Source organism: Carlito syrichta, unplaced genomic scaffold (assembly GCF_000164805.1).
Source record: "Carlito syrichta isolate Samal-C Ts95f unplaced genomic scaffold, Tarsius_syrichta-2.0.1 Scaffold314110, whole genome shotgun sequence".
In the NCBI taxonomy this organism is placed as follows: Eukaryota; Metazoa; Chordata; class Mammalia; order Primates; family Tarsiidae; genus Carlito; species Carlito syrichta.
In genome coordinates, this window is record NW_007258206.1 from 31,542 (window position 1) to 50,138 (window position 18,597).

The window sequence follows — 18,597 nt, forward strand, 5'->3', positions numbered from 1 at the left end:
TGAGATTCCAACTCAAAAAAAAAAAAAACGGCTTGTAATTTAAACCTCTCGTTATGTATGTGGATATAGTTTTAGCCCATGTCTTTATTTTAAGTGTTTAGTGGTATGCTTAGCACAGTCCTGGCTGTTGCAGAGCTCCAGGGAGAGGAAGGAACTAGAATTCCTGGCCTTGTAGAACTTTTGGTTGTGGAGATTCCTTGTCATAGTTCTGGTAAGAACTCAGCAATACCAGAAAAACATTGTTAAGGTATCATCCAGGATGAAGGTCTTCAAAAGGTGAAGAGAACACAGGTTCTCCTTAACCAAGACTGCTGAGTGAGAAGAGGGATAGAAGAAAAAACAAAAAATATGAACTTTGTCTCTTTAGGGTACATTAATCCATGTTAAGTCATGATCCTCTTAGTGGCAGAAGCATAGACTTTAATTAAGGGGCAAGTTTATTTTTATTTTCTGTTCTAGTGCCTAGCAGCATAAAGTTGAAAAGTCTGTGGTTTGAAACTGAAGGTAATTACTAGGGGGAAGGTTTATTTTGGGAACCAGAAGGGAAAAAAAAAAACACATTTATTCTATTTGTTTGCTATTAACATTTTAATTTGTAAATTGGTGTACTGTTGGAGGGCAAAGCTTCATCTAGTGCGGTATCCTGTTTATAGTAGGAGGCCACCCTGAGTGTTTCTAAGAGAAACTGTGCTACCCTTTCTTGCTTGGGATCATTTTTGCTGGTCAACCCCTTTCAAATTTATGTTACACAAATCAGTACCAGATATCTCTTCTTCACTTAGCAGTAAGGGAACTAGCTTATTGAAAACTTGTTTTGCTTACTGATAGGGTCCCATTAATTTGTATTAAATTGTACTACCTGGAACTTTTAGTATATTCAAGGATGAAGAATATTAGATGATTTATATATTGAGTGCTTGCTCTCTCTATAAGCACAAACTGGATTATCATAATATGTTTTCACAATAACTCAGGAGCCCTATGAGGTAGATATTATCACTTTCGCCATTTTACAGATTAGAAAAAGGCACAGACTAAAAGTGAAGATGCATCTCACAAAGTGTATCATGTGTCAAGATGCCATTTCTCACCACAGTAGATATGCCAAAAGACATCCAAAGCTGCGAGTCCTGCCCCTTTAGAAAATGAAAAGATCTTTATACAATTATCGTTCTTAAACTTTTGGGGGGTTGTGATGTTCAGGTGTGAAAACACTGAAAAGCAGAGAATCATAACAGAAGGCCAGCGTATTTCCTGTAAGGTATGGATGTGGCTCTGCCTCTCACTGCTGTATACTCAGCAGGTGCTGATCAGGGACATAAAGAGCCTACGGACTGCGTATCCAGACCAGAACGTCATATCTCATGAAGGTGTATTCAGTTATTTTTCTACTATATAAGAAATTCTTCAACTTCAATTTCAATCTAGTAGTCTATATGTAACAAGGTATATACCTACTAACTCCTAGTAGAGAAGTTGTGAATAAAGTATATCTATGAGCAGTTTTATTTAGTAATCTGAATATTTTAGTGAAGTGATTTTTTTAAAGAACTAAATTGCTACTAAGGTGACTGATTTAAATTAATCTCTCGGCTTTCACTTTGGTAAAATTGCTAGCGTTCATAGTCAATGAAAAGAATATGGAGAAACAAAGAGCACAGTTGATCCATATGCATGACTGACCCTTGAATAACTAAGAGGTAACTCTGCGATTAGCTGGCTTTTTGACTCCATAAGGCCCTTCAAAATATTGTTTGAAGGATGAAATGAGATAACAGATGTGAAAGTGCGGTTACTTTGAAAACAAAATCACTGGACACGTGCAAGTTATTAATGAGCAGCTCCTTTCTTGACATTTTTATTCACTACTGAACTCTTTGTGCTTACACTCACTCAGTCTCTTGTTCCTTTCAGCCCTCCTCCCCCCTTTTTCCTGCCGCCTCCCTTCTCTCAAATTGATGACCTAACTACATGTAGCAGTGGAGAATGGCCACATTAATCAATTTTCTTAATGCTCACATAAATGTTTATGTTACATGACTTTACTTCTGTCACTTTTTCTTTTTTGTACGATCTTTGTATCCTTGGAGGAATTTTCAACCGTTCTCTTAGTCTTCTAATTTGTTTCACTTAGACTTATTCTCCCTGGGTGTGGAGGCTTACACTTGTAATCTCAGCACTTTGGGAGGCCTTGGCAGGAGAATTGCTTGAGGTCGGGAGTTTGAGGCCAGCCTTTAACTTTGCAACATACATTCTTCCTCTTCTCTTATTTCTCTTCATTTTTGTATCTTAAACATGAATGTCAGTCTGGCTTCATTGTCTGGTCATGTGCCTTTTGCATAGTAAGTACTTTAAAAAGTGTTCATTAAGTGACTAAAATTTAAAAAATAGGTGAGTTTTAGGAGTCCCCACACACACCTTTGTTATTAGAAAAATGTGCTGATTTAACCTAAATTTGGAAAGTTTCTCTATTCAAGCACCTGGATTATGGGTTCTCAACTTTTTGCCTAAAAAGTTTTTGGATAAAACTTTTGGATAAAACACCGTCTTTGAAGTAAGACGGTGTTTATTTTGAAGTAGTCAAAAATCTTTTTACCCTTTAGGTATTATATGACTTTATCTCTGTTTTGTTATGTGAGAGAGACAGTTAACATGAAGAGACCATTCTTCTGCGGAGTCCTCTGAAAGTGTATTAAATTCCCAGATGTCATCATAGAATATTACTTATTGATGTTCACTTTAAGAACCTTGATGATTGTTCTGTTTTCAACTAGTATGTTTATTTGCTTGCACTTGTGAGTGTTGATCTGAGGGAAACCATTCCCCGATTTGTTAAAGTGATTAATGTTTTCTCCTTACATTTTTTTTAAGGAAATGGCAAAAATCCTTAATCATCCCAGAGTCTATGCTTTTCTGCACATACCAGTCCAATCTGCCTCCGACAGTATACTCATGGAAATGAGAAGAGAATACTGTGTTGCTGACTTCAAAAGAGTTGTGGATTTTCTGAAAGAAAAGTAAGTCTGTTAGTACTTAAGAAAATAACCATTTCTTTCTTCTTTCAAAAGCATGTGGCAAAAATGCACTTATTGCAGCTTTACAATTAAAGGTACAAGAGAGAAGGCGAGACTTTCGAAGCTTTCAAAGCCTTTAAGTTTCCTTGGGCAACTTTGATGTGGTTTTTTCTTTCTCCTCAGTTTATATCCACCTTCCATCTGTACATGACACACCGTTAATTTGTGTAAGATTGCCAGTCTTTTTTAGGTAATGTGAATTGTGATTATTTTTATACCTGACCTGGTAGATGAAAACTGCTTTAGCTTTACTCTGCTTAAATCTTCTTTAATGTGGCTTTTTGAAGTTGTGATCTGGTTTTGACATGGAGGTGGGCCAAATTGTGTCACTACAAAATAGATAATTTTCTACTAAATTGCATTTTTTGAAAAGTATCTGGAATGTCTTTGCTTTTACGCACTAATCCCTGTAGTTTGCTTGAAGAATTGTGATTTACAGGGAAGTTTGAGGATTCTATTTTTTACAGCTCAAATTGCTGTTAACCAAAATCAGCACACATTTACACAATCTCAGACATGAATGATAATTCTGTTTCTACAGAAAACACTAATTATGTTCTTCAGAATCCTACTCCTCATCATCACCAAACATTGAATGCCTTCTGTGATTATGCCAAACAGGAAATAGAAGTGCCGGCCAAGGTCATACAGAGCCTTCTCAAGTCTAGGGCACTGTTCTTCCCTCTGGGGATGTGTCATTTATCTTGGCATATTTGTGGCATGGGTCTTTCTACTTTTCATAAATTTTTTCTACAGTTTTTTCCTCTGTTGTTTTTCTTAATTAAGATATAACTTTTTATTTCCATCTTCTTGTTTATAATTATGTACCTTTGTACTCTGTCACAGTACATGATATGATTGCTGTATACAAATTGTAAGCAATCATTTTTTCCACCTTTAATTAGTCATTTATTCTGACCGCATATGATTGTTTTAAAATCTGTCTCTTTTCTTTTTTCTGTTTTCTTTCTTCCACATCTTTGCTTTACGTATCTTTTCAATTTTTTTTTCATCTCTAGGCATTTCTTGATTATCCTAACCACTAATAAAGACACTTAGTGTGCATTCAAACAAATACGGCTAACCACTCAAATATTCAAATCAGCGAATAGAAGGTACATTTATACCAAGATTATATAAATTATTGAGAACATAGAAACCAGAACAATAGCAGATCTCTATCTTCTCTAATATTTTCAAATCTTGAACAGAACTGGGCAAGACTAAAGAATAAAGATTTTATGGTAAAAGTTTGTTGTTGGCCTCTATCCCTTTCTTGCATTTATTTTAGCTTATTGCAAGTAAACTTGTCTCATATAAGAGAATCCTTTCAGGCACACTGGCACTGGTGAATGGAATGTTTTCAAAATTGCAAATAAAATGTTGCACCTGTGAAATTTCTTGCCTCTTTGCTTATTAAGGTAGTAGCAAATAATATGCACACTTCATACTTGTTACACAATATTTTGCCAAGTATAGACATGCATACCATTGTGCAGAATAGACTAGAACACTTTCCAAATAGTTAGTTGCATTAATGTGGTTAAATGAGGTTAGGGAATCAACACCTGTCTTTCGTATCCACTTGGGTGAGGCTACTCATTTGTTTGGGGAATTACTGTGGCTGCTTTACTGGGCAACAGTTTCACAACAAGTTATGTTGCTCTGAAGGTGGACTGTTAAATCTGTGGCATCTTAAATAGTTTCAGCAGCCTCTGTGAACTACTGGTCAAAAGATGATCACATCAGAGTATTAGAAAATAGTCTATTGCCTTCATTCATGGACTAAGCTCAGGACCCTTTCTTTGGATTCTGAGTTACTGTGATTTCTTTCTTTGATTCTGTGTCACTATATGGTTTCTCAAGAAGTATTCAACTAACTAGAGGATCCTACAGTCAAGTACTTTGCCTATGGCTCTCCAGTATTTCCAACAATGGAAATATCAGACATCCCTGGAGAAGATATTGGAAATACCTAGAGAAGACATCCCACCCATACCCACCTGTCCATAATTTCAGTTTAAGTGCTGTGAATCACTGGAATTGTAGAGTATGAGTCTAGCCTGTTAGCATCTCCAAGAGATTTTAAAATTAAACATCTTGGGTATATGCAGCAAGGACAGAAGCAACCTTGGTAATAATTTCAAATTTAGATTATAAGTAAGATATGTTGGAAAACTATAGCAAACAATTTGCTGTATACAAATTGTAAGCAATCATTTTTTCCACCTTTAATTACTCATTTATTCTGAGAAATTAGTCATTTTGACTGAGAAAATTACAGATATCCTATTTTTTTAAAAAAGAATAAATCAGACTATCACTATTAATAAAGTGAGCATTATGTAGTTTTCAGCAGTTCTTTTAGAACCATAAAATTATGTGTTGCATCTAGTCCATCCTGTTGCCTGTAAAAAATAGTTCAGCCTTTGAGGACAGTATAATCAGCTTTGCCCTATAGTTAAAAAGAGTTTCCCTGCCCTTCTGGGCAAGTCCATCTATCCTGTGAAAACTGTTGAACTATCATCAACATTTACAAGTAAAGAAAATATTTTAAGCAGTGTTCTGCTCATATATTTGGCTTACTTTTCCCCATTAAAAATTAGCATAGTCTTATGCCAAATAGATTAGTGCTTATTTTGGAAACATCAGAGTTTCAGGGCTTTCTATGGAACTACTAGTCTGGATAACTAATCCAGCACAAAATTGTTATGTCCTGCCTCTATTAAAATTCAATACAATATTTTCATTCTTAGAGTACCTAACGCTATCACATTGCCCTGATTCGTGCCTAATACTCATAAAATGGTCCTGATGTAAAATGGTGTGTTTGGTGCTTTCTTCTTCTATTTGCTTTTTAAATACTGTCTAAATGTGGCCCTTTTCATTTATATCTCGTTTCCCTTGAAGTCTTTGAATCCTTTTTTGTAATGAGCCTGTAACAAATAAGAATCTCTCTTTTTTTCTCCGCATTGTGAAACTTCTCAAATATTCATGTTATGTAGGAACAAGGCATTTCCTGATCTTTGTCCTCAAAAAAAAAATATCCTATCTTTATGACAACTTGCAGCATTTAAGACAGAAATCCAAACTATGGGAGTTTACCTAAAGCTGCAGGCTTTTAAACTAATTATTTGGTATTTGTGGAGCTATGTTTCTCAAACAGTGGAGGTGAAATCTTTTTAATTAATTTTCTTTACAGTTGAAAATGGCCCATGTTTTAGCTGGAAGCAATGTAAGTTTACATATGAGCCAACTTAGAGCTGGTTCATTATTCTCTTCAGTTGTTTGAAAGTTGGCAGCTTTCATCATAACAGCAGCTGGATTGAAGATAACCTAGTAGTGTTGGCACATGTTGAGGCATATGGGAATTTATTAAATCATGCAACCTTTGCAAAGAAGGGTGTCTAAATTACTTAATATACTAATTTAAAACAGCTGGCCATGAACAGACCATCATATGACTTAAATTTTTCTATTCAGATTCATTAATCCAGTTGAACATTAACTAAGTAATTTGATGCTTTTATTTAAATGAGTAAGATGATTTCTTGAAATATGTAGTGAAATTTGTAGGGTTTTGAGGAGAAAGCTACATAAACAAAGCAAGAGGTGCAGTTCTGGTTTTAGAAAGAATCTATGTTTTAATATTTTTTACTACTCCCTCATATACTTTATACTTTGATTCATTGTCATTTATCTGATATCTGTTTGTTTTTTACCATATTACTTGGATTTTTAAAAGTATAAAACATGAATGATTCTCTTTTTTTGCCATATAATTTTGAAGAGTTACTTACCAATGATTTTGGACTTGTTATGTTGAGGGTGATAGAATTAGAATCCCCGGGAGCTGAGGCCTTGGATATGGAGTTTAATGGACCCCCTCATTTGAGCAGCATTGAATTTACTGTCAGTACCCAACATAAATCGTGTATTAACATATATTCAATAAATGACAACATGCAGAGTTCTGAAGCATGTGTTTTAATGTTTGTAAAAGAATCTGGGTCCTCAAATTCACACATTAAAGTTGAAAGAAATGTAAGTATATCTATTGATAGATATACTTGAAGAAGTGAAACAGTTTATATATTAAAAGACCTGCCTGCTTAGACAGGTTATTTTATTGGAAGTCCAGTGGCTTTTTTGTTTATATTAACTAGAGCTTAACTAGTTAACATATCTGTCTTTCTTATTCAGTAAATACATTTTGAGTGAATTAATGAACAACTGTGTGTTTACCTGCAAGTTGCATAGATCTAAAATAAGTTGCATCTTACTGTGACATCTTTGTGTTGATTTTTAAGCCCATGATATCTCTATCTCAGAATTTGCCATTATCACTTGTTAATGTACTGTGTACTTCAGGCTTAATTTGTCTTGTTGTTTATAACCCTAACCCTAACCCTAACGCTTTTAGCACTGTGATATTTATTCTTATCCCCCTAAGTTTACTATGTCCAGAGATTGCCCAGTGAAATACTACATCTACTATGCAAGTGGATAAAGGGGTATCTTTGAGGTGGATGAGAATAAACTAGAGAGAAGTGGCAGGATTGCAGAGAGTTTCATCCTCTGCTCTCTTCACTGTTTAATCCTTCAGTAAAGGGGCACAAGGGCATGAAGCTGGTGTCACTTTGGCAAGATGATTTCTGTGAGTCATTGAGCTAATTCATACTGTCCAGCCCTATCCTATGACCTACTTTTCCAATCTATCTGCAAAAAAATAAGTTGCTAAATTATTAACATCCTGAGTTTTTTGTTTTTTGTTTTCCATATCATTAGTCTTGGTTATCCATGTGTGCTATTGGAACACAATCTGATAAAAAGCTAAGTTATGTTAAATTTGTATTTTAGTCTTACTCATCTAGTTTATTCTCAGTGGCTTGAAAACATACATAGAATATTTGTCAGAGTAGAAGAAAGAGATGTAAGAAAAAAAGCATGAATGTTTCAACAGGGATTAAATAATTACATTTTCTTCCAGATGCATTCCCAGATGTGTTTCTGTTTATTGAATAGCCACCACCAAAATAATTTAGGCAAAATACTTTCTTTAAAAGTGTTTTCTGGCTTCATTTTATACCTTCTACCATCTGTAACTAAGTTGTTATTTCAGACGTCACTAAGGTCTTGTTTACTATTTTATCTTTTGTCAGATTTCTTTCCGAGGTAGTGAAGTTATTTTTCCATCTCTCCATTGTTACTTGTAGAATCTTTCAAGAAAATAAATATATATAATTGGAACAGTTATCTAGTAAAAAATATACTGTTTTGATGTGTATTATATTTAGAAAATTGTATACTAAATAGATTGGACGCCATGTGTTAAATACCATATGATTTTGGTACTACCCCAAATTTGATTTATTGGCTTGAAAACAACTATATTTTATGTTGTTATAGCTTTCTATTTTCCTATTGCCTGGTCACGAGAGGAATCTTATCATTCCTAAACTGCTTTTACTTTATATCTTTCCTTGAAATATGATTGTGTTATTCCTTTTAGAAACTATCTTCCCTTAATCCTTTGTACATTTTTCCTGTCTTGGTGTTATGTCATAAACATAAGGCTCAAATTCATATAGTAGTATACTAATAGGTAGTGTTTTTCCTTTTATTGACAGAGTGCTTTTCATATTTCACAGAGCTTGCATTATCTCATTATGTTACAAAAACCGATCCAAGTAGGTAGGATAAGTATTTTTAATCAAATTTTATAAAGTGAATGTCAGGGATCAGAGTGGCTAAAAAGACTTGTCAAAAGTCCAGAATGAATTGACACATAATAGAACTAGATTCTCAGTTTCTGCTGTGGTTGTTTTTATTGATTCTAATAACACACACGAATTAAATGATTCTTTTTTGTTGTTGTTTATCAGTTGTGTGCCCAAAACTGTACTAAATGTAAAAATAACAATATCAATAATGGTACTTAATATGTTAATAGTAATAAAACTGTTTTTGAGTGTTTACTTTTGTGCCAAGCACTACCATGAGGGCATTGCATGTGTTTGCTTATTTAATCCTCAAGGCCCAAAGATATTAAGTAGTTTGTCCAATATTATACAGTTATTTATAGAACCTTGATGAAAACTCAGGCCATAGGATTAGCTAACCATACTCTTATCCATTGTTTTGTACTTTTGGTCTAATCTAAGACATATTACTCTAGCTATGGAGACAATAAAGTGGATTCAACAAATATTGAGGAGGTGAAATTTACAGTGTACACTTAAGAGAGAAGATGAGAAAGGCATGTGTGGGTATCAAACATAGCTCCTTTGTATCTTAAGTAAGACAAGAGAAAAAGATGATAGTTAACCAAGATAGAGGAATGAGAAGGAAGAATTTTAGTGGGAAAGGTGAGTTTCAATTTGGACATACTGAGTCTGAAGCATCTATGTGGAAAATCTAGGGGGGAGCCCCCATAGACTGTAGGTAATATGGGTCGGGAACTCAGAAGAGAGATGAAGGTCTGGAGATAAATGTTTGGGAGTAATCTGCATTTGAGTAGTAGATGAAGCTGTGGGTGATGAGATCATCCAGAAGAAAGAAAAGGGAAGGATTAGAACAGAAGTCCAGGGAACACCAATATTTAAGTGATAGAAAAGGGAAAAAAACAATCTGTGACAGGTTGAAAAGGCAGGGTCAGGCCAGTCTAGGAGGAAACCCTGGAAGAAATAATACCATAGAACCCAAGAGATAATACAGTTTTAGGAAAAGGAAAGGAATGCGTTGCCTCTTGTAAGTAAGCATTGTGCTAAGTGCCATGGGAAATATGAAAAAGGAAAAAAAAAAGGATACTGTCTGATTACTTTATTTTTCAAATACTGTGAGTACTCAAAAGATGTACTAATGTCTGAAGTCAGAAGTCTTCATGGTTCTTTGTTGATAGCTGCATCTCTCGTTCCTAGCACAGTGCTCCATGTGTCCTCCTTGACACCCCCACATTTCTACATCATATATTCGGCAGGGGGGACACAAGAGCAAGAAGCAGGGATGGTATGTATCTGTCAGATGAATGGCACTTAACTCTTGAACCAGTAAGAATAAGGCTTAAAGTAGTATTTCTCAACCTGTTCTAATTAAAACTCTCTTTTCATAAACAAGAAAATCCCCTGCTCCTTGCAGAGAAACTGATATATTTCCTCCAGGAGAACATAATACTTTGCTTTCTTAGAGATTCTGTGTTTTGTGGACCCCTGCCAGCTAATAGCTAACAATGACTATTAGGCAACATTTATTGAGACTATAATATGTTGAAAGCAATGTGCTTAATGTTTATGGGGATTTAATTCTCACAATGGCACATATTAGATAGAAAATATTATTACCCATATTTTACAGGTAAGGAAATTAAGGTACATAGAGTTGAAGTGACTGTTGGAAGTCACAGAGCTAATAACTGACAGAGTTCAGATTCAAGCTCTAGCCTGTGGCTCTCCAAACTTTATTCATTTCCGTTACAATTATTTCCATATAGATGATTTTTTAAACAATAGGACTGATGCTTTTCCAGTTAAAAAACTGTAATGCAGCCGGGCTGAGTGGCTCAGCCTGTAATGCCACGCTTTGGGAGGCTGAGGTGAGTGGATTGCCTGAGCCTCCGGGTTTGAGACCCACCTGGGCAACCTGGCGAGACCTCATCTCTACAATAAATCAAAAAATCAGCCGGGCATGGTAGTGCGTGCCTGTAATTCCGGCTACTTGGAAGACTGAGGCGGAAGGATCGCTGGAGCCCAGTGGGTCGAGACTGCAGTGGCCGGGAGCGGCTCACTGCACTCCAGTCTGGGCGACAGAGTGAGACTCCAACTCAAAAACAAACAAGCAAACAAACAAACAAAAAAAACTGTAATGCACTATTATACAGAAAAGTTTAAGTTTATACATTCCTTTTCCTAGATATTTAATACATCTTTCTATAGTAAATATCTCCTTTTTACTTTCACTTTCCATACAGTTACTGCATGAAGGGAATAATAAACAGCTGTGTCTGTAAAAACAGAGCTACCATTAACTTCGGGAAAGAACTTCACTATGTCAAAGGGATACCTGCACCCCCATATTTATTGCAGCACTATTCATAATAGCCAGGATTCTGAAGCATCTTAGTGTCCATCATCGAATGAATAAAGAAAATGTTATACACACACACACACACACACACACACACACACACACAGAGAGAGAGAGAGAGAGAGAGAGAGAGAGATACTATTTAGCCATTAAAAAATGAAATCTTATCATTTGCAGCAACATGGATAGAACTAGAGGTCATTATGTTAAGTGACATAAGCCAGGCACAGAAAGACAAATATCATGTTCTCGTATGTGGGAGCTACAAAAGTCTATCTTGAAGGTAGAGCATAGAACAAGAGTTACCAGAGGCTGGGAAGTAAGGGCTGGGAGGCGATGAAGAGAGGTTTTCTAATGAGCTCAAAGCAACAATTAGCTAGAAGGAATACTTTCTGGTGTTCAATAGCACAATCAGGTGACTGTAGTTAACAATTTATTGTGTATTTCAAAATATCTAGACGATTCTATATGGTCCCAACTCAAAGATATGATAAATGTTTGAAGTTATAGATACCCTAAGTACCCTGATTTGATCATGATATGTTGCATGCATGTATCATAATATCATATATACCACATATACATGTACAGTTATTACATATTAATTTGTGTGTGTGTGTTTCAGTTATTTCTCATTGGACTTCTATTGAGCCCATCACCCAAATGGTGAGCATGGTACCCAAGGTGATTTTTCAACCCTCACCCTCTCCCCTTCCACCCTGTAGAAGTTCCCAGTGTCTGTTATTCCCATCCTTATGTCCAGGTGTACCCAGTGTTTAGCTACCACTTGTAAGTGAGAACATGCAATATTTAAGTTTTCTGCTTCTGTGATAATTCACTTAGATTGATGACATTCAGCTGCATCTGTGTTACTGCAAAGTACATGATTTCTTTTTTTTAATGGCTGCATAGTATTCCATGATGAACATGTACCACATTTTCCTTATCAAGTTCACTGTTCACTGGCACCTAGGTTGGTTACATGTTTTCCATGTTTTTGCTTTTGTGAAAAGTGCTGCAATAAACAAGTGGAGGTATCTTTTTGGTAGAACAATTGATGCTGCTTTGGGTGTATACCCAGTTGTGGAATTGCTAGGTCAGGTGTAAATTTATTTTTAGTTCCTTGAGAAATCCCCAAACTGCTTTCCACAGGGGCTGAATTAGTTTACATCCCTACCAACAGTGTATGAGCATTTCCTTTTCTCTGCAACATTGTTTTTTGACTTTTTAATAATAGTCATTCTGACTGGTGTAAGGTGGCATGTCACTGTGATTTTGATTTGCATTTCTCTGATGATTAGTGGGATATTGAGCATTTTTTCATATGTTTGTTGTCTGCTTATATGTGTTTGAGAAGTATCTGTTCATATTCTTTGCCTGCTTTTTAATGGGGTTATTTGTTTTTTCCTGTCAATTTAAGTTCCTTATAGATTATGGATATCAGTCCTTTGTTGGACGCATAATTTGCAAATATTTTCTTCCATTCTGTATGTTGTCTATTTACTGAGATGTCGGTTTGTTTTGCTGTTCAGAAACTCTTCAGTTTATTTAGGTCCCAATTGTCAATTTTGGTTTTTGCTGCGTTTGCTTTTGAGGACATGCTCATGAATTCATTGTCTCGGCTGATGTCCAGGAGAGAGTTTCCTGGCTTTCTTCTAGGGTTTTTTGTGTTTGAATGTGACCATGAAGAGAAAAACTACATAGAAGTAATAAGTGTTTCATGTGTAACAATGTCTTTATTTACAAAACTGCAACGTTTCTTAATGAAGTATAGCACAAGTACACATTTTAAAATACAAAGCTGTGCCAGTGGTTGTTACATGTTGCAGAGCAAATATCCATCATAATGTTCTATGTTTCAAAAACTGTGCCCTCATTTCTTCCTCCTATTCATCTCTCTTTTTTACAGGCAACTATATTAAATAGCTAACTCAGACTCCTGCCCCCAAAGTCCCTGTATTCCTAACCACTGATCCACTTCATCACTTGCTACAGGCACAAGGAAAGAGTCAATTATTGGTCACTTTTATGTCCTACTAAACTTTGCATTAATATCTGAAAGGTGGCTGGGCTCGGTGGCTCAGCCTGTAATCCCAGCACTTTGGGAGGCCAAGGTGAGTGGATTGCCTGAGCCCACAGGTTCGAGACCAGCCCAGGCAACTTGGCGAGACCTCATCTCTACAGCACATCAAAAATTAGCCAGGCGTAGTAGCGTGTGCCTGAGGTTCCAGCTTCTTAGAAGGTTGAGATGGAAGGATCACGGGAGCCCAGCAGGTTGACGCTGGGGTGTCTGTGAGCATGCCACTGCACTCTAGCCTGGGCGACAGAGTGAGACTCCAACTAAAAAAAAAAAAAAAAAAAATCTGAAAGGTAATTAAGTCACCAGCAAACATTGTGAAAAAGACTGGGTGGTATAACCCATAATTGTTTTTCAAGACTAAATCTAGATTAATAAGATCTGACCAATTTAAATTCTGGAAGTAAGACCAAATAAATCACTGTTGCAGATATCTGTCTGGGGACGGGGAAACACCTCTTATCAACAGGGTGCCTGAATGAAAATTATTTGTATACCTAACCCTTAACTATACCCCACAACATCATAATAAAAAATATTGATTAATAAATAAATAAATAAATAAATCACTATTGCATTTGTTCAACTATTATTTATTGGTTATAGGCCACATATCAGGTACTTGTTACATACAGAATATTAAGAGATTAGAAAAACTTGATAAATGACTTTTAGGACTGGTATTCTTAGATCATGGTTGGTAGTATATAGATGCTTATAGCCAAAATGTTTCATAAGTATAGTAAAACCCCAGTGTTAAATCTGGTGGGACAAGCGTAAATGTTTGTATAGGCTTTCTGTGAATAGGAAAGAAATACTGAATTACAGGTTTTACATGCAAATCAATCAGCTTTCTTTAGACAATTATGCTTTATAGATTTAATTTTTTCTGTGATATAATTAAATCTATCAGGATAGGGAAAGGCTTTAACTAGATTGCATACACATACATACACGTGTGTACATACATATATATTTATTTATATATAAGTTATAGTTTTGTTTGTCTGCAAGTGACACACACACACAATTATGGCATAAAGAAAATAGAAGTTTATTTTTCAGTTATGTAAATGAAGTCCAGAGCTAGGCAGTGGGACTCCATAAGGTTCTAGCGTGTCAGGGATGCAGGCTAGAATGATTATCTCATTATCTAAGATAGAGTTATTTAATCTCCAGCCATCATATCTGTGTTCCAGACAGTAGGAAGGCAAGGAACAAACAAGAGTGTGTGTTCCTTCCCTTTTAATGCTGTCTGAAAGTCACACATGTCACTTTTTTTGGTCAGAGTTCCACTCTGTCTCCCAGGCTGGAATGCAGTGGCACAATCATGGCTACCACAACCTCAACCTGTTACACCCAGGTGATCCTTCCACCTAAGCCTTCCAAGTACCTGGAACTACAGGCACATGCCACCATACCCAGCTAATTTTTTTATTTATTGTAGAGACGAGGTCTTGCCAAGTTCCCCATGCTGGTCTTGAACCCCTGAGCTCAGGCATTCCTCTCGCCTTCATCTCCCAAAGTGCTGGGATTACAAGTGTGAGAAACCATGTCCAGCACATGTCACTTTTGATTATATCCAGTTGTCAGAACTTAGTCATATGACGATACTTACCTGCATGAGAGATAAGAAGCATAGTGATTTGTATGAGTTGCCTTGTGCCCCTCTAAGAACCAGAGTCTCTTACAAAGAAGAGGAGATGAGATAGTGAGGACAATTAGCAATCTCTGCCACAGTCTCCCCCGTTTAGCCATTCTTCTTGCTGTGTTCAGAACTTACCCTCTGAGCGAGGTAACCTTAGTCTGTATAGTTACCTTGTCCTTCTATAAGTCCATGATCTCGGGTGATGCTCTGTCCTTTTCAGGAAGTTCAGGTCTGGCTGTCTGTAGGCTGATAGATATAAACTAAAAAGCAACCCAACCTTCCCAATATAAAATGGAATTGGAATAAGATAATTTTTTAAAACTCTCATTTGAAAAATGGAAGATTAGGAAACATCCATCAACTTTCAATAGGAATTATAAAATATTGTTTGGTGGGAATCATGAAGATCTTCTGCCCTCGCACTGAAGAACATGCTTTAGTACCCCATCTGATGGCTTCTGGTTTTCTTCTGTGAGAGATACTCCTTCAGTTTATGTCCTCTTTTGCTCCTGTGCTCTATGGCCATGTTAGATGTTGTCTTTGAGGGTTTGCTCTTCTTGTGTGTTTTTATAGTTCCTTTTGGTACCAGTTTGAACCCTGGAAACTGTTTAAAGAGCTATGCAGTAGCTGGCTATGCAGATCATCCTGAATCTTCAGCTGTCCTGTTCCCTCACAAACTTGATGGGCTTCTAGTCTGTTTCATGTCAGTTCCATGAACAAGTATAGCCAAAAGTCTTATCGGGACATAGTTTTTATGTCTGCCTTTTATGTACTGACCTCTGTCCTCTGTCCCTCTCTCCTCCTCTGAACTTGATGACTCCCTTGAGGCCATCTGAAACACTAAATCTACTTTCTGCCAGGAAACTCAACCAGTATATTATGGGCACCAATTTTCTGAGGTGGCTGTGGCCAATGCTTGTAATTACTTTACTTGGCTTTTTCAGACCTGTAGCCTTCACAGGACTCTCAGTGAAATTTGATTATAATTCACAAGGAGAGATGTTTTCTTAGCAAAACTGTTTTCTTAAATGAAGCTTGCAACCAACTACCCCTAGTCTGAGTTCTTTGTTGCCAAGAGTAATAAGAAGGAGTCAGCTAATATATAAAATTCTGAATTTGTGTAACACCTCTACACCTATAGACTTAATTAACCTTGTCTTCCAAGGTTCAGTAGAGGACAGTTTAACCAAATATTTTGCCAGCATATAACATTAATTAGCTTTCTAGCCTGAAATGTGAGTCCTTGCTACCTGCTGTCCAGCTAAACTAATGTACTTTTAGGTTCTGTCATGTATAGTGTATCCTATTTTAGATGAATTGGTTTGGACTGTGGATGACCAGAAACATGTAATAATGTCTCAAACAAGATAAATGTATATTGCTCCCTCACATTAAAAAAAAAAACAACAAAAAAAAACTAGAGGTAGCAATCTTGTGCTGGTGGGATGGTCCATAGTATCAAGGACTCAGGAGTCTATCTAGTTGTTCAACTATCCTCAGCAGAGTTTCTTTCTTTCTCCTGGTTCATGATGGATGCTTAATATCCAGCCATCAAATCTGTATACCAGCCAGCCAGGGGGAGAAAGAGTTTAAGAACTTTATACCTCTCCCTATCTTGAAAGTTACTATTGTGGAAGTTGTATACGACACATCCTCTTATATCTCATTGATTAGAACATGGCCATTCCTAGCTGCAAGGGAAGCTGAAAAATATATCAATTCTTTCAGGCATTTGGGTGTCTAGTTCAAAATCTATTTCTATGGAAGATGAAGTGAATGGATATGGAGAAGCTACCACAAATCTCTTCCACAATATGTACTCAAAAAGTTCTCATGTTACAATTTAATCACTTTCCCTTAAAAGAACTGAATTTATATCATACATCTAATTCTAAGTAGTTAATTTCTCTTGAGTTTTATACATGGCTCCATCAATATTTGGTTTTTGTTCCTGGTTGGTGATAAATGTTTCATTTTTTAAAAAATGTATATCCAAGGCCAGGCTCAGCGGCTCAGCCTGTAATCCAAGCACTTTGGGAGACTGAGGCAAGTGAATTGCCTGAGCCCCTGGGTTCGATACCAGTCTGGGCAGCTTGGCAAGATTTCATCTCTATAATAAATAAAAAATTAGCCAGGCATGGTAGCACATGCCTGTAGTTCCAGCTACTTGGAAGGCTGAGGTAGAAGGATCACCAGGGCCCAGAAGGTCGACGCTGGGGTGGCCGTGAGTGTGCCACTACACTCCAGCCTGGGCAACAGAGTGAGACTCCAAATTTTAAAAAAAAATGTATTTCCACTAAAACAACCTCACAAATTAAGCAGTATTTTGGCAGATTATCAGTTGTCTATTTTGAGTGACTGTTAGAAAATACCATTTGATGCAAGACTTAAAGAATCAGGAATCAAAAGAATCAGGAATCAGACCAGGTATGGTGGCTGATGCCCATAATCCCAGCACTTTGGGAGACTGAAGCAGGAGGATTGCTTGAGCCCAAGAGTTCTAGTCCAGCCTGGAAAAAATACCAAGACCTCATCTCTACAAAAAAGTAAAAAAAAAAATCAGCCAGATATGGTGGTGCATGCTTTTAGTTCCAGCTAACTTGAGAGACTGAAAAGGGAGGATTGCCTGAGCCTAGGAGGTCGAGGCTACCGTGAGCCATGATCATGCCACTGCACTCCCGTCTGGGTGACAGAATAAAAGCCCAACCCCAAACAAGCAAACAAACAACAAGAATCAATGTTACTTCAGTTTTCTCATATTCTAGGTTTCCTTTTTGTGTGGATGTGTATGGCAGTTGCCGCAGCCTCATGATAACTTCTCTCTATGGCTCTATACCATCTAGAACATATTCCTTTTCCCATTGCTTCCATCGTCCAAGACTAAAACATAGATACAAGTCTTCATAGATTTCTTCTGCCACTATTTCCGGTTCAAGATGCCCAGTCCATTGGAGTTAGCATGCTGCCTGAGTTACTAAATAGTTTCATGTTAGAACAAAAGAAATGGTGAGGAGAAAAATCGCATTTTTCTTTTATTTCTCTCTCTTGTTTCAACCCAGTGTTCCTTCTGGTTTGTGTGTGGTTACTTGAAGGATCTGCTTTTGCTTTTATTTATTTTATATGTTATAGATTATTAAGGGAATTTTCTTGTAAACCTTTTAACTGCTTTTGATGAATGAGATCAGTGGTTTCTTGTTAGTACCTTTACAGAAGCAAGCAGGTTGGGCGTGGTGGCTCAGCCTATAATCCCAGCACTTTGGGAGGCCAAAGCGAGAGGATTGTCTGAGCCCAGGGGTTCAAGACCAGCCTGGGCCACTTGGTGAGACCTCGTCTCTACAATAAATCACAAAAACCAGCCAGGCGTGGTGGCGTGCTTCTGTAGTTCCAGCTACTTGGAAGACTGAGGTAGAAGGATCACCTGCAGGTCAAGGCTGTGGTGACCGTGAAAGTGACATTGCACTACAGCCTGGTTGACAAGAATGAGACTTTCATTCAAAAAAAGAAAAAAGAAGAAGTAAACAGATTTCTGTTATTTAGAGAAGATTGCTTTTAGTCTAACCATGTAAATAAGAAAAAACATTGGATTTCTTTTAGAAAATACTGTTTTAATTCAACTGTCCAATAATGACTTTTTCCTAAACTTTTCCTAAGCTATTTTGGCCTAACCTTTTATTTGTATCATCGACAAAATATATTCTTTTTTTTTTTTTTTTTTT

At 36.7% G+C, this 18,597-nt stretch overlaps 1 protein-coding gene across 1 annotated transcript in view; it reads left to right on the plus strand.

Annotated features, from left to right (window-relative positions):
* Nucleotides 1-1,263: 1,263 nt before the first annotated feature.
* The window catches only part of LOC103273632 (threonylcarbamoyladenosine tRNA methylthiotransferase-like), a 235,262-nt gene continuing 217,928 nt past the window's right edge, over nucleotides 1,264-18,597 (plus strand). Inside the window, exons 1-2 of the mRNA XM_008071068.1 lie at nucleotides 1,264-1,338; nucleotides 2,872-3,017. Coding sequence (XP_008069259.1) covers nucleotides 1,264-1,338; nucleotides 2,872-3,017 — 221 coding nt within the window. The remainder of the gene's footprint in view (nucleotides 1,339-2,871; nucleotides 3,018-18,597) is intronic.